The 14,028-nt window shown below is 55.4% G+C and overlaps 6 protein-coding genes across 6 annotated transcripts; 2 read left to right on the top strand and 4 right to left on the bottom strand.

The window, feature by feature from the left end:
- Positions 1-602: 602 nt before the first annotated feature.
- KVR01_003850 (uncharacterized protein) lies at positions 603-2,112 on the bottom strand (the record flags this gene model as incomplete). The annotated part of the gene is made up of 6 exons (XM_044791478.1): positions 603-1,049; positions 1,112-1,324; positions 1,406-1,528; positions 1,585-1,643; positions 1,729-1,798; positions 1,891-2,112. 6 exons carry the CDS (start codon positions 2,110-2,112, stop codon positions 603-605), a joined length of 1,134 nt encoding a protein of 377 aa, XP_044648865.1.
- A 1,273-nt stretch (positions 2,113-3,385) lies between these two features.
- On the bottom strand, positions 3,386-5,601 carry KVR01_002349 (uncharacterized protein; the record flags this gene model as incomplete). The annotated part of the gene is made up of 4 exons (XM_044783120.1): positions 3,386-3,664; positions 3,753-4,765; positions 4,817-5,420; positions 5,539-5,601. The coding sequence occupies 4 exons, from the start codon at positions 5,599-5,601 to the stop codon at positions 3,386-3,388; spliced, it is 1,959 nt and encodes a 652-aa protein (XP_044647364.1).
- A 701-nt stretch (positions 5,602-6,302) lies between these two features.
- Positions 6,303-7,179, top strand: KVR01_002803 (chorismate mutase ARO7; the record flags this gene model as incomplete). Its single annotated transcript, XM_044791368.1, has 2 exons — positions 6,303-6,373; positions 6,453-7,179. 2 exons carry the CDS (start codon positions 6,303-6,305, stop codon positions 7,177-7,179), a joined length of 798 nt encoding a protein of 265 aa, XP_044647818.1.
- Positions 7,180-7,292: 113 nt separating this feature from the next.
- KVR01_003252 (protein-transporting protein BCP1) lies at positions 7,293-8,225 on the bottom strand (the record flags this gene model as incomplete). Its single annotated transcript, XM_044789833.1, has 2 exons — positions 7,293-8,066; positions 8,130-8,225. 2 exons carry the CDS (start codon positions 8,223-8,225, stop codon positions 7,293-7,295), a joined length of 870 nt encoding a protein of 289 aa, XP_044648267.1.
- Positions 8,226-8,493: 268 nt separating this feature from the next.
- On the bottom strand, positions 8,494-11,129 carry KVR01_003639 (uncharacterized protein). The gene has a single exon (XM_044788104.1). It carries the CDS (start codon positions 10,831-10,833, stop codon positions 8,878-8,880), a length of 1,956 nt encoding a protein of 651 aa, XP_044648654.1. The 5' UTR covers positions 10,834-11,129; the 3' UTR covers positions 8,494-8,877.
- A 158-nt stretch (positions 11,130-11,287) lies between these two features.
- KVR01_003674 (uncharacterized protein) lies at positions 11,288-13,682 on the top strand. Its single transcript, XM_044787945.1, has 2 exons — positions 11,288-12,600; positions 12,657-13,682. The coding sequence occupies exons 1-2, from the start codon at positions 11,703-11,705 to the stop codon at positions 13,223-13,225; spliced, it is 1,467 nt and encodes a 488-aa protein (XP_044648689.1). The 5' UTR covers positions 11,288-11,702; the 3' UTR covers positions 13,226-13,682.
- Positions 13,683-14,028: the final 346 nt, after the last annotated feature.

The following is a 14,028-nucleotide window of genomic DNA, read 5'->3' as shown; positions in this document are numbered from 1 at the left end:
CCTCCAATATCCTGCTTGTCCCCAATGTAAATGTACTTGCCTAACACACATACACAAATATAACCTAATGTAGACGTTGAGAGCGCTGGTCTAGGCATTTGTACCTACCTAAGCAGGTAGCTCAGTACTCTACCATGGAAATTCTGTGATTATGGCTCGAAGAAAGTACATTTAGCAGCAAAGTCGGACAGTGGCAGGCACTCACCTGTTAAACACCGAACGGGCCTCCTATCCTGCCACCTCCTGCCACCTCCTGCCCCCCTATATCCAACCTCAAAGAGACAAACACTAATTCCAAAGTCAAACATCGAAAAGCATGTTAAGACTGACGTGGGATGTGTAATAGGTCGTGGCATTACAGGTCTCAGTTACTTCATCATCACGCCCCGGTAATGCCCCGGTAACAGTACACCAGCAAGCCATCCGTGCCAACCCCCAGCAACTCTGATATTCCCAGCGAATGTCTCTCGGCCCCCAAGCGCACTGGTGGTTTTAATATCTCTGGCACTGATGAGTATTCCTGAGCTGCCATTTGTCATAAGCGCCCCACGCCATTAGCGAAAGTAGCGAAGATGACCTCGGGGCCCACCGGCTGGTACAATCTAGTTCTCAGCCGGTGTGATGGGCTCCTGTAGAGGAACATAATCGAAGGTCCCTCCCATTCCGAGAAGCCAAACCTCACCTGGGTGGTCGACAGACTTCCCCTGGTACAAGAAGGTGGTGGGGAAGCCGTGGTCAAACGGCACGGCACCCTCGATCTCCTTCATGTCCTCACGAGACAGGTGCAGCTTCAAGGCCTCGACATTTCCCTTGAGGTGGTCTATTGTTCGGCCACCGACGATTGGGAACACATATGGCGTCTTGTGCATGACATATGCCAGAGCGACACTCGTGATGGCTGTGTTCTTGCGGTTGGCGATCTTTTCAAGGACACCCGAAACTTTGATCTGCTCCTCGGTGGCCTGGACTTTGCGGCCCTCTTGAGAGTTTCTCTGTTTCTCGGTCTTGAATGCCCCGCCGCCCAGAGCACCCCAAGGAGCCAAGCCCATCTGCAATGTGGTCGGTCGGTTAATTGTGGTCCAACCCAAGTCAGGTTGAGAATAATGCTTACACCCTCGTCTCTGCACATTGGGATGATTTCTCTCTCGAAGTCTCTGCTCCCTGCGCTCCAGCGGCCCTGGTACACGCAGAATTGCCTCAGGCCGTGGTCCCGTGCATATTGGTTGGCTTTGGAGACAACCCAAGCAGGTGTGTCAGACACGCCCAGATATAGAACCTTGCCTTGGACGACCAAGTGGTTGAGGCTCTGCATCAGCTCGGGGATCTAAAGCAGTCTAGTGTCAGCTTAAGTATACATCTGTTGCCCTTTTCGGATGGCTACAACAATGATAGCAGTGCGACTTACCGAGACAGAGAAGTCCCACCAGTGGACGTAAAGAAGGTCAATATAATCGGTGGCCAGGTTCTTCAAGCTTGCCTTCAGAGAGACGTGTAGGCTCTTGGTCCCGTTTCCCGTGAAATTTGCCATCTTCGAGACATGTCAGTCAACTAGTGATGGCACTAGATGATTGTAGCATCACTCACAATACGTCCTTCTCCCAGTTCACCAGCCATCGAATTTGTCGTGTACTTGGTGGCGACCACTGGAATTATTTCATAGTTGGTAAGCCATCGATCATCACAGGCCTCTCAGCCCCATTGCGTCTGCCTCCCCGGATATGTGCTCACCCATCTCATCTCTGTTTCCACGCTTCCTCATCCACTCGCCAATCCACTGCTCCGACTGTTGAAATTGGTACTGACGGAGACGTTAGTTCTGCTGCGGAACTCAAAGATTTGCATTCATTCATGAAAGACGGGGATCCGTGACAGCTGAAGAGTGACGCTTACGTTGTTTGCTGTGTCAATGAAGTTCCCGCCCTGTTCATAAAAGTAATCGAGAATGCTCTCAGTAGTCTTTTGATCGCACGCCCCCATATACGACTCCCAAGCTGTTCCGAAATTCATTGCGCCCAGGCACAGAGGGGAGACTCTGAGTGATGCCGACGGCGACAGCAAGCGATACCGGCTGAGAGGGCCCTTGGCCGGCGGCGCCATTGGAAGCGCAGACATATTGGCAGTTTCGTCTAGGGTAACCAAAGTGAGGATACCAGTCGTAGGCGTGAGGTGAGAGTGGTTGTTCCAGGAGGGAGGACGGAGAAGTGTTTATTTGTCTCAGAAGGAAGCAGCAAGAAAACTAGACAGAAGAAGCCATGAGAATTTCTAGGTTCATTTGATAGACAGGAAGCTACGTGCCGGAACGACGGGCGCCCGGGCGGGGGTAGGTGGGTGGCAGCCCCTGACCGAAACTCTCGAGGACGTCTACAGGTCAGGATCTCCATCAAAGGCCACTGCTCAAGTTGCATTGGCGCGGGGGACGGGCGGACTCCCGGTCCATGGCTCTGACCCCATCATCTCAACAAGTTGCCGACTGTCAACTACCTACCTAGGTACTTAGCTACTTAGGTAGTAAGTGTCAACTCGTTGTATTGTGAGAGACCGCGGCCACGGACCGAGCAGACCTCAGTAATCGTGATGGCATGGCGGGCGGTGAGCTCCCATCGAGAATGGGGCTAACAAGTGCACGGCAGTCTCGATCGCACGATAGATATACGAACACGATGACGAGGAGGTTGTAATGGCAAATGCTCGATGTTGGTGGGTTAGCGAGCAAGGTCTGGTCGGACTTTCTTTTTAGGCGTAACTTTAAGACCGTTGCGGCCGAGAAGACTGGGGATAGCCTCAACTCCAAACCGGGATCTCCAGTCAATCGCTTCGATACTGAGCCGACGCCTGGCCAGAGAGCCTCGTGTTTATGCTCTCTCTGGATTGCATCCATACGGTCGCAGCAACGAGACACACCGTCCTCCGAAGAGCAAGAGCCAGTTTGCGCTGTTGAGCAGGTGGTGGTCATCACAGGCCTGCCTCGCACCACTTGCAGTCATGTGTGCAGGCTTGGATTCTTTGCCCGTCAGCCAAGCCCCTAGAAACTACACGGAGACAAGCCAACCTGCGTTGAAGACTGGAAATGTAAATGTACAATTGCTATGAAGCCTGGCATGCGCTGTTTGAATCACTGTACCTACTTAGTAGGTAGTGCAAAATGCTCCGCGTCCAGAGGTACCTGGCCGGTAGCCTCATCAAGTAGAGTTAGAAACCCTAGCTTGGTCTTCTACCGGTCAATATAAGCATATACCTACACCTTTGGGGCGTGGGTGCATCCATTTTCCCCTTGGCTTACTAGTAATGCAATGATGCGATTGTATAGGTGCAGGTATGTGTGTGGGCATGTGCACATCCGTTCTCTACATCTCGCCTGTTCTTCCACAACTCTAGTTCCGCATCTCTAGCAAGTCCACACGCCAACGATACCGTCCTGGCGACCCTCGAGCAGGTAGCCGTCCTGCAGGGCTACGCGTGCAACCGTGGCTGGCGGTGCCTTGCCCTCTTCAGCAGCCTTCACGCCCGCGCCGCAGTCCCACTGGCGGGACTCCAGCTTGTCGTATACCTTGACCACGTCCTCACCCGCGGCCGAGACTATCCTCCGGCTGTCAAACGCCATGGCCGTGACGGGATGGTCGTAAGCATATGCATCATAAATTGACCCAGTTCGAAGATCCCATATCTGTGGCGAAGCTTGGTGTTAAACCAACTCAACGGAAAAGACCAAAGGATACCGCATTGCGACATTATAGGGCGAAAGGAGGACTTACTCGAATACTCCGGTCCAGACTTCCTGTTACCAGATGGACATCGTCAAACTGGAGGCATGTTACGGGTCCAGTGTGGCCAACCAGGCTCCGGTGAACTTGACCACTACGAAGATCCCAAAGCCTGACCATACCATCCGCTGTTCCGCATGCGAGCGCAGCGTCAAAGACCTGCAGTGCACCAACAAAGTCGGCGTTTGGTACAGGGGCGCGACTTGTTGATTTCCAGGAAGATTCGCCCAGTGTGACCGAGGCCTGGGCAGCAGCCCACATCACGTCGAGAGTTTGCACGCATCGCCCCTTCTCGAGGTCCCATTGTCGAATTGTCTTGTCAGCTGAGCCAGATACCAGGACATTGCCTCTGAAGTGGAGAGCAGTGACCTCGTCCATGTGTGCTTGCAATGTCGTTAGGGCGCAGCCGTCCATGCTACCCTCGGGTGGGTCTACCGGCTGGTCCTCCGGATTCTCAAAGGCCATGCCGTCTTCGTCTTCACCCTGGTCGAGCTGGCCGCCAAGAGGGTCGTATTGGGCTTTGCTGAGGTCCCACAGACGGATCGTAGCATCCATCGATGCCGTAGCACAGATATTGTCCTCGACCTGCAGGGCTCGGACGGAGGCCGTATGGCCCTCAAGGGCTCCAATACAGCGTCCGGCGTTCAGGTCCCAGACCCTTACAGTGTCGTCCAGAGCAGAAGTTACCATTGTGCCAAAGGGGGCGTCGAAGTCCATGGCTGTGACGGGGTCCTGGTGTGCGCGGATCTCGCGGATAGAGGTGCCGGGCTCGATATGCTCATGCAGGATCGGCATCGACTTCCTCCGCAAACTCCTCGGCTTCTTGGACTTGGTCGGCGTGCTATGAGCGGAGGGAAGCTTCTCGTATATCGATTGTGACATGAATCCCAAGTCCGCATCGTCTTCCCCAGCGTCGCTGCCTTTGGTGGGCGTGAGGGCTGCCACAGATTCGGCTTCTGCGGCCAGCTCTTCAGCCTCCTCTAAACGGTTCTCAACATCCATAACTTACGGGTGTTAGCAAGTCGCACGGCAGCAGGGTCGATTGTCACTCTTACTGTCGTGTTCCAGCACCGCCTCGTCCTGTTCGAAGCCTGCCAGCCTCTCTAGGATAATTTTGCGCATTCCCATTAGATTCGCTATTTTGTTGTCGATTTCCCGGATCTCGCTGCTTGCCATGTTTTTCCGCACGCCCAGCATCTCGAATTCGTGCAGCATGGCAGCCTTTTCCTTCTGCAGCTTTTGTACAGCCTGCGGGCTGTTGGGGTCGACCCGTGTATCCTCGATCAGTTTTCGCCCCCTCGAGACCCTTCTCCTGTGCTTCTTCCCATCCTCGGTGAAATCCGGGAAGCTGGCCTTGAAACCCTGGAACAACGAGTAAGAGTTATCATCCTCTGGGATGTCCCTGAGCAAGGCGTCTGGGACGTATGAGAGTGCCCGCTGCTGTATCTCTGTCGTAGAAAGCTTTGACCGCACAAGATCGGTCGGTGTTGTCCGTGCCCTGGAAAACATACTCCGCTGCAGGGTCGGCCTCCGCAGCTGCTTGGTCACCTCGCCCATGGCGGACTGGTAGTGCTGGTGGCTCGTAGGGTCGGAGAGGGGACCCATCAGTTGACTGGCCGTGGTCGTCACTTTGCGGCCAAAAGCCTCAAAGCCACGGGTCTGCATGGGTTCATAACTCTGCCGTTAGCAGGGCGTGCCTCTCCGGTCTGCAGGGACAAAGAGGACGGGCAGAGGCTCCTCAGATGGAGTGCCTGTAGAGGTGGGAGAGGTTGCGCACCGAGATGATTGACGAATCACCATGGTCGTCATAAAAAGCATTGTGGTCGCCGGTGCTGGCCATGCGTCAAACAATGGGGAACAAGTGGAGCTCGGATGGAGCTCGGCCGCTAAGGTTTCTGTGTGCAGCCAGCCTCTCCGGTGGGTGAGTCGCCGCGTTCTAGAAGTGTTTTTGAGTCTGACAAGAGGCGGTTGAGCCCGGGGCAGTGTCGGTGGGTGGGAGCAACTGGAAATGTCGGTTCGAGTCGCGAGTATAGGGTCGCGTAGATGCGAGACCAGAGGCGAGGGTGTTGGAGCTCGAGGGACACCACCCGCCGCTGCATCGGGCAGAGATTGGCCAGGTCGCCTGGCAGCTGCCACACTAGCACCTACTACAACTATGCAGTACCCGCACGCGACGCGGGCTCACGGGCAACCCTTGCGTCACTCGACGGGAGCGAGTCGGCCTGACAACCCCGCCAACCCGCCAACCCTCCGTCCAGACGGCGGATGCGGCACGGAACTCAAAAGTCATCGCTGACACCCCTGTTCATCAGAACCTCGTCCACCTTCCGCACCGAGCCTGACAAAGTCCCGTCGAGGAGTCCCCGATGAGTATTTAAGCCGTCCCGGCGCGCAGAGACTCAGAAGTCGCCCGTCCTCTCGAATATCCAAAGGAAGGACAAAAAGGCTCATTTCCGAAGGCTGAGCACTCCCGTCTTCGTCTCCCTCCGCCACCGACTAGCACTGTTCTCTTGCTGCTGAGCCCGGCTCGGCACCCTCGCGATGGATGCCCTCATCGACCTCTCCGACGCCTCCAAGGCGCTCGACCTGTCGCGCATACGTTTCCAGCTCATGTGAGGCTAACCAAACCCTTCATTGAGCGCTGCAATCATTGAAAATAATGGTGTTCCAGAACTGACGGCCGAGCTGCAGTCGCCTGGAAGATACAATCACTTTCCACCTCATCGAGCGCGTCCAATTCCCACTAAACAGCAACATCTACATCCCCGGTGCCATCCCCATACCAGACACTGACCTCTCCCTGATGGACTGGTACTTGGTGGAGCAGGAGAAGCTGCAGTCCCTCATCCGCCGCTACGAGTCGCCTGACGAGTACCCTTTCTTCCCCTCGTCGCTCAACAAGCCCATCCTCCCCGCCATCGACTACCCCAGGATCCTCCACCCCAACGACGTCAACGTCAACGACAAGATCAAGCGCTTCTACATTGACCAATTCTTGCCGCGCGTGTGCCCAGACTTCGGGCGCGGGGACCGGGGCGTGTCGCAGGAGAATTATGGTAGCAGTGCGACCTGCGACATCGCCGTCCTGCAGGCCCTTTCGCGGAGGATACACTTCGGCAAGTTCGTCGCCGAGTCCAAGTTCCAGTCCGACCCAGAAGGCTACACGCGCATGATCAAGGCGGGCGACCGCGAGGGCATCGGCGCGTCTATAACCAACGCCGCCGTCGAGAAGCAGGTCCTCGAGCGCCTCAAGCTCAAGGCCCAGACCTACGGGACTGACCCCTCCGTGGGCGTCGGCGTGGAGCAGAGCAAGATCAACGTCGATGCCGTCGTGGCTATGTACAAGGATTTTGTCATACCGTTGACGAAGGAGGTCGAGGTGGAGTATCTAATGCAGAGGTTAGAGCCTGGGGCGTAAAGCAGCAGCCCAACAAGGGGCAATCCCATCTTGAAAAGCAATGATTTGTCACACGACATCCAAAAAGAAATCTAGTCGATGCTCCGTTTTAGAGCCGGTCGTGACCATCTTGTTCATTGTGGACTCAAGTACTCTGCGACCTTCTTCACAGCTTCGGGGAACTTGGCCGCCTCGATCAAGGCCATGTAGCCCATGCTCCTGACCCCCATCTCCTGGAAGGCCCTCTTGCTGTCCGCCACGTTCTCGTCGTCTTTTGTGAGCGGGTAACTCCCATACGCCACGGCATGCCTCTCAAACACCTCATCCTCTGGGTGGAAGTGGAACATCGGCGTCTCCTCCTTGGCCTTTTTGCGCTTCTGTGTCTCGCTGTCCAAGATACTTTGCACCTCGTTGTAGGTCTTGGAGACCACGAGGTAGTGCGTAAAGTCGTACGGCTCCTTGTCCTCCACGGCTGCCTCCACCTCGTCGACAAGCATGGAGTACATTGGTGGTGAGATCTCGGGGGGCATGTTGATGAGACGCTCTCCCAGCACGAGCGCGACGTGATTCTCCGCCAGGACCTTGGGAACGAACGTGGCCAGGTTCTCGTTGCCAGACTGGCTGGCTTTCGCGGATATATACTCCACCAGATCTTGCACAGGCTTCTTGTCCTTGTGCTCCTTTAGGTTGAGGGCTGTGAGAAAGGCATATGCGTCATTGCCCTTGCCGTCGACCTTGACAGTCGAGCCGATAGTCTGGTTCTGTAGTATGAGGTCCGCGAGCCCGGAAATGTCAAATAGCTGAGAGTCGACGTCAAACAATTGCCGGAGGAGCTGCTTGACACCGTGGAAGTCAATCTCGGGGTCGAAGTTGAACCACTCAAAGTCAACGTTAACGATGTTGAAGTCCTGAGGGCCTGGGTTAGTGGGACGCGCACATGAATTGAGCAAGCAGGTGGGTGTAAATATTACCTCGTCGTCTGAACTGCCATCCTCGTCCATCTTGTCTACTGAGGTGGCTGCCGTCTCAGACTGACCGTCTGCATCTCTTGCACGCTTTTTTGCCATTCTGGATGTCAGGATGTGTAACAAATTAATTTGGTCGCCTTGCAAGACTGAGTCCGCAGCAGGAGGGTAAGTACATTAGCCATGAAATCAGTTCCCAAAACTTTTGAAATGGCCCCTCCCAATGGCTCATTGGGGAAGGACTGATAAGCGGCCGATAAGGCTTTTCGCAGGGGCAACCCCCCGGCGAGGGCGAGGAATAGTCTACAACGCGCAATGAGGTATGTAAGGAATGCAAGGATGAATGAAAAGTGGTTCAGAGCGCATCGGATCGGTCGATTTAATCTCATTTTCAGGGTATCTACCTCGTCACTTTTTACAGTTTCTATTGCTTTACAGTGCCTCCGCGTGATTCCAATCGTCTGTCGTCTCGCTCTTTTGAACCGAGACTAATATACCTGGCTTTGGGCCTCGACAAATTGTGATTTGAGTTCCGCAAAGGAGATCTTTGGGGAATCTGCCCGCCACTCATTGCCCCGAGATCGTGGATCTTGGCCAGATGCCTGAACTTGGAGAGCTGGGTGACCTATTTCCCAGCACTAACCCCAAGTTGTGCTCAAATGAACGCCGGACCGCTAGATGCGGGAGATATGAATACAGGCTGCGCCTCGGCCATAGCGATCTACCATTGCATCCCAAGTCTCTGTGAGAGGTCTCAATAGCCTGGTCTGTAGCGGTAAGGATCTTCTCCCCGATATCGTTGAGGTCCCCGATCGCCACGGAAGCCACGGTTTCTAGGCCGGCGGTCTCCTCCAAAGCGACGGTCGCTCGAGTACCGGTCGAAATCAGAGACGGGAGGCCGAGGCCCCGGCCGGAAGTCCTCTCTGCGGGACTGGGCGTCGGCCCCACCGCCGGCGCCAGCTACCCCGAGCCGCTCAAGGCGAAGACGCTCCTGGTGCTCCTTCTCCCGATGAGGAGGTCGGATACCGATGAAAACCTCTGTGCCTCTGTCGACAAAGGATTCACTGTTTTCGAAGGTGTAGCGATGGTAGTCCTTGCCAAGGTCCTGTGATGGTATCGACGAGTAGAAGGAACGCATGTTTTCAACTCGACGCTGTGCAATGTCTTCACTGAGGGGTTGGTATGAAAGTGGAGGGTTCGCTTGTGTTTGAAGCAGGTTCGGGTTGTTTAGCCGAGCGGGCGGGCCACCACGACCGCGGGGACCTCTAGGCGCGGCTTCGATGCCTGGGTATACAGGCCCGGAGCCGGCAGCTGGGCCAGTGGGAGGCGGCTTTGAAAACGACTTGTTGTCTGACCCAGCTGTTCTATGGACAGCCACGACGTAGTCGCCGTCCTGTTCGTAAACGACTTCCCATCGGCTTGAGCTGCCTCTGGCCCCAGACTCCTCCTGGTCAATCCAATCCCTCATGCTGTCGGGGGGGATGAAATCTACCCAGAGAGGCTTCCTATTACGCTCGTTCGGCCAAACTTGGGCATGCATTGCAGCACGAACACGTTGAGCGGCCGAGACCGAGGCCAATTTGACGAACGCATGCGTGCGGATTTGATCGAGGTAAAAGTCCTCGATCAGGCTGGGATCTCGGTGGCTGCCTTGTGGTGTTACCAAGTCGACGATGTACTCCTCGACGGTCTCAGACCTCAAGGGTCTCATCAGCTCCCGAATGTACAGGGCGGAGGTTGGTGGATGGGCTGACGGGGTTGAAGGCTCAGGGTCCGTGACAGCGGAGCCGGTGGCTGGTTGTTGAGTCGTGTCGGGTCGGTCCTCGTGCGGTTGGTGCGATGGTTGCGACGCCTGCGAAGGTGCTTCGGAGTGCCTTCCTATGGCTACTCTCCTCATGAAAGCATCCTCGCCACTCACGTCCAACCCTGAGTTTTGCGCTGGAGACTGCGGTACCGGGCGTGCCTTGGAAGACTCTGTTGCAGTCGCATCGGTCGGAGCGGCCTTCTCCCCACCAGCCCCAGTCGTGTTGTGTGCGAGACTGGCTACGGGCTCTGCGAGGGAATGGCTCGCGTCCTCGACCGTGCCCGTCTGTTGCGATTCATGTGTTTCTGCATTGCCATTGAGAGGCTTTTTCCCTGGGCTGCCAGATAAATCACCAGTCTCGTAATCAACAACGTCCTCTTGTTCCTCAGTATGCAGTTCTTCCTCCTGTTTGGCCCGCTTCGTAGAAGGAGGCGGTGTGGAGGACCGGCGTTTACGTTTCTGCAAATCCAGAGACGTATCTTGAGGTGCCTCAGGAGGCGGCAAGGGTGTATTGTTGGTATCAGGCTGGATTTGAGCAGGTTCAGTGGTTGTGGTTTCCTGCACCTTGGGCTCTGTGATGGTTCCAGCTCGTGTCGCAATGGTGTTGGGGGCGTCGTCAGTCATGTTTACATCGACGTCTTCGATCGCGGGCGGATCCTCCTCGCTGGCGTGCTGCACGACGGCATCTTCTCCTTGCGGCGCATCATCAGCCGGCTTCGCAATGTCTCCCCCAGGAGGTAGCACTGCCTCGTGGTCGGCGGCGGCGGCGGCGGCGGCAGCCTCAGCGTCAGCTTCCGTCAATCGTTTCACGAGCTCGGCCTTGACGCCCTTGGTTGATAGACTTCTGCTTTGCAACTCTGCTTTCAGGTCGACGACCTTTAGAGTGGCCCAGTCAGTTGAAGACATGGTGATCAGGTTTGGCGTTAGATTGGATCAAGCAGGCTCATTGTTAGAACCCGACAAAGGGCTGAGAGGAGAGGAGATTACAATTGGCAACGAAGTCTCCGACTGGGATTGTGGTCAAGAGGGGTAGCGCGGTAAAGACGCGGTGTTGAGAGTGAATGCGACTGTGAAAAAAGGAAAGGAGGCTGATGTCGTTTAGTCTGGCGCGTCAGAACCGCGGCAGCAAAGTTGGGCCTGGATGGAAAGAGGTTGCAGGGCACAGGCACTGGTTTCTTCCACGCAATGCCAACATGCCTGCGTGCCTGCTCGCCTACCTGGGAAGGTGGGACTCAAGCACCCTGATCCCTGCAGGGTGGGTCCTCCACCTCCTGCCCTGGGTTGGTTCCCAGGCCAGCCAGGCGCGCAGGTACAGTAGGGACCGTAGTTGCCCGTTCTGGCCGTTCCGCTGCGAACGACTCCAACGGCATCAAATCAGTTACCGCAAGCGGCCCACTTCCTGGACCACACCCAAACGGCGACTCCTTTATCTGCCACAGCACTGTTGCTGCTGCTTTCGGGGCGGTCCGCTGCTTCTGACGCCTCACTCCCACTTCCGTTCATTGCCATGCTGCTGGGCTGCCTTCAGGAGCGTCGCTGCCAGTGTAAAGTGGGAGGGGAGAGACGAATCGGGGGCGAAGACGTACAATGAGCGCTGTTTCCATTGTCGAAAATACGTGCCACATTTCATCTGGTCTGACACAACACAACGTTTTCACTCTCGTCGCCTCAGTCAAGCTGGGGTTTTTCTTTCGTTTCATCCCCAGCACTCGAGACTCAAAGAGCTTCTTTCTTTCTCTCATTGGCCTCTGTCAACTGCTCCCATCTACCTCACAATGCCTTCATTCACATACAACTTCTCAGCCCGGCTTGCAAGGAGCTTTGGAAGTAGACTGCATCGGGTGTGGACGGGAAGAGTCTCCAAGTCACCCGCAGTGCGACGTCAAGGCGCTTCATCACCTACCAAAAACTCAGAACCAGTCCCTTCAGGCCCAACAGCACGTGTGCCCAAAAGCCCTTCAACTGATGACGACGACCACGACCACGACCACGGCCCTGAGCAGCAGATTAGACTTGAAGTCGAGCGCGCGATTAAGCAAGAAGACCAAGAAGACCCATTTGCTTATTCGTTCAGCGTTCGCGAGGACGACTATGACTACGGCGTAGCCCCCGATTCTGAGGAGGAGTCCGCTGAAGAAGACGAGTTCGAGGAGTACCTACCCAACTCGCAGGAAGTTCATGCTGCGAAGGGCGATTTTGGCGACATGGACGAACCCATCCAGAGCATAGAGGTTGACGATGAGAGTTCGCACAATGAAAGCGCCTCACCCAGTCTTCGTGGTGGCACCAGTCGGGCCCGGCGCAGTGAAAGCAGCGAGGAAGATGGGCAAGACCCCGACAATGGGGACAAGGATGATTCGGATTCGGATTATGTCTATCCTCCCACCAACCTCGACGACTACTACGACTCTGAGGAGGACTTACGGGATGAGTACGATGTCGACAAAGAAAGCCTTGACTGGTATCGGCTGGAGAGGACCAGGATGGCGGGTATTAGGAACTGGCCGGAGGAGGCCGCACACGCCCACAAGCTCATGTCGCTTTGCGGCTTTTACTCCTTGTTTCCCAACTCCTGGAAGTGTGACCTTGTTGACCATCCTTACCTGAGCGGGCTTTTCTCTCCTCTGAAGGACAAGAAAACCCTCATCAGAGCCGAGTCGAATCAATTCAGAGGTTTGTTATTCTACTTGCCCATCTCCTGTTGGAAGGAGCTAACACATTAGCGATAGTTACACGAGCACTGCGGAACCTCTTCGAACTACAAATTCGCATCTGTGCGTATAGAAAGGATAACCTCCGCGACAAAATTGCCGACCTGATCGGCAAGGAAATCCTGAGGTACAACGCATCGATTGAGAGAGATGCGAAGCTACTGGGACACTGTGCCTACTCCAGTCCAATTCTGATCATCAAGTTTCCGACCCTTCAATTTGCCGACGTCGGGGACGACCAACTCACGGAGACGGTCCACGCGCAGGCAATGCAGTTCTGCCGACAAGGCGTGGAGAAATATCGCAATCGTTGGGCGCAACGAGGAATCGAGCAGTTCCCGCGGGTCGTGTTCGCTTTCGTGATCATCCAGCATACCGTACAAATATGGGCACTTGACACGGAGATTCCGACCCATGAATTGAACAATCCGTACCCTCTGAGGACCATTGATATGTCGAGGAGGAACGATTGGCTGAATTGCACCCTGGCCATTGCTATTCCAATTCACCTGGCCAAAGATGCGCTTTCTACATACCGCGCAAATTTCCCTCCCATCGACGTGGAGGATTCGGACGTGGATCTTTGAACTGAGGCCTTGAATCAAACCTCAGTCTATGGTTGGGGCAACGAAGATTTCGCCGGGGGGGGGGTATTCGCGCATGTTATCCACTGCAGGGAGTTTTTGGAGGCCAAGATATCCATTTGACAATGGTTGGCGTTTTGAGGTACATCGGCGGCCGGATAGGCTGGACTGTGGACGAGGACAGGTTATCATCATTTTGGCGGATATGCACGCCTTTGAGATGGTATTCGTACAGCGTACGTTCCGCGGCCTGTCTACAGAAAATAATTCCAGAAGGAGTAGCCGCATATCACCAATCCGACAGGGCGTTGCTCTTTTCAGACGTTCTCGGTGTGAAGGCTGCCATGCGCCAAAAGTTGAAGGGCGGTGCGACGTGACTCAACTGCAAATTTTGTAGCCCTGTTGGATGGGACGTCCGTGGAACGATTCTAGTGTCATTGAGCAGGCACGCAGGTCGAGGGAAGGGAAGTGTTTGCAGAAGACCGAGGGGCAAGATGGATTGCGAGTCGCCTCATTGTTGCAGCTCTTAGACCTGGGCACCGTCTCCGAAGTCGCGGCCCCCACCGGTCAGGCACCCCTGAGCGGGTAGAGCCTCGACTGATCTTGGAGCTAATTCGATTATCAGGATCCATCTGCGTTGATAAAAAAGCTTGGCACTTGGCGACCTGGGCCCCCCTCAGGAGGCGGAGATTGAATGACTTGCATTGGGGGCCGCCGGGCAGTTCGGATACTCCGCGGTGATTGCATAATTATTGGATACACAGTACTGGACGGCGTACGCGCACACAAAACCCACTAACGAGGGA

This window comes from Diaporthe batatas, assembly GCF_019321695.1.
Source record: "Diaporthe batatas strain CRI 302-4 chromosome Unknown Contig00003, whole genome shotgun sequence".
Taxonomy (NCBI): Eukaryota; Fungi; Ascomycota; class Sordariomycetes; order Diaporthales; family Diaporthaceae; genus Diaporthe; species Diaporthe batatas.
Note: the sequence above shows the minus strand (reverse complement) of the source record. Positions and strands in the feature narration are given on the sequence as shown.

Bases quoted from the DNA above. Each gene is read 5' to 3' on its own strand.
- KVR01_003639 (XM_044788104.1), bottom strand. From the start codon at position 10,833: ATGTCTTCAACTGACTGGGCCACTCTAAAGGTCGTCGACCTGAAAGCA.
- KVR01_003674 (XM_044787945.1), top strand. From the start codon at position 11,703: ATGCCTTCATTCACATACAACTTCTCAGCCCGGCTTGCAAGGAGCTTT. The intron at 12,601-12,656 runs GTTTGTTATTCT...CATTAGCGATAG, and splicing joins CGAGTCGAATCAATTCAGAG to TTACACGAGCACTGCGGAAC.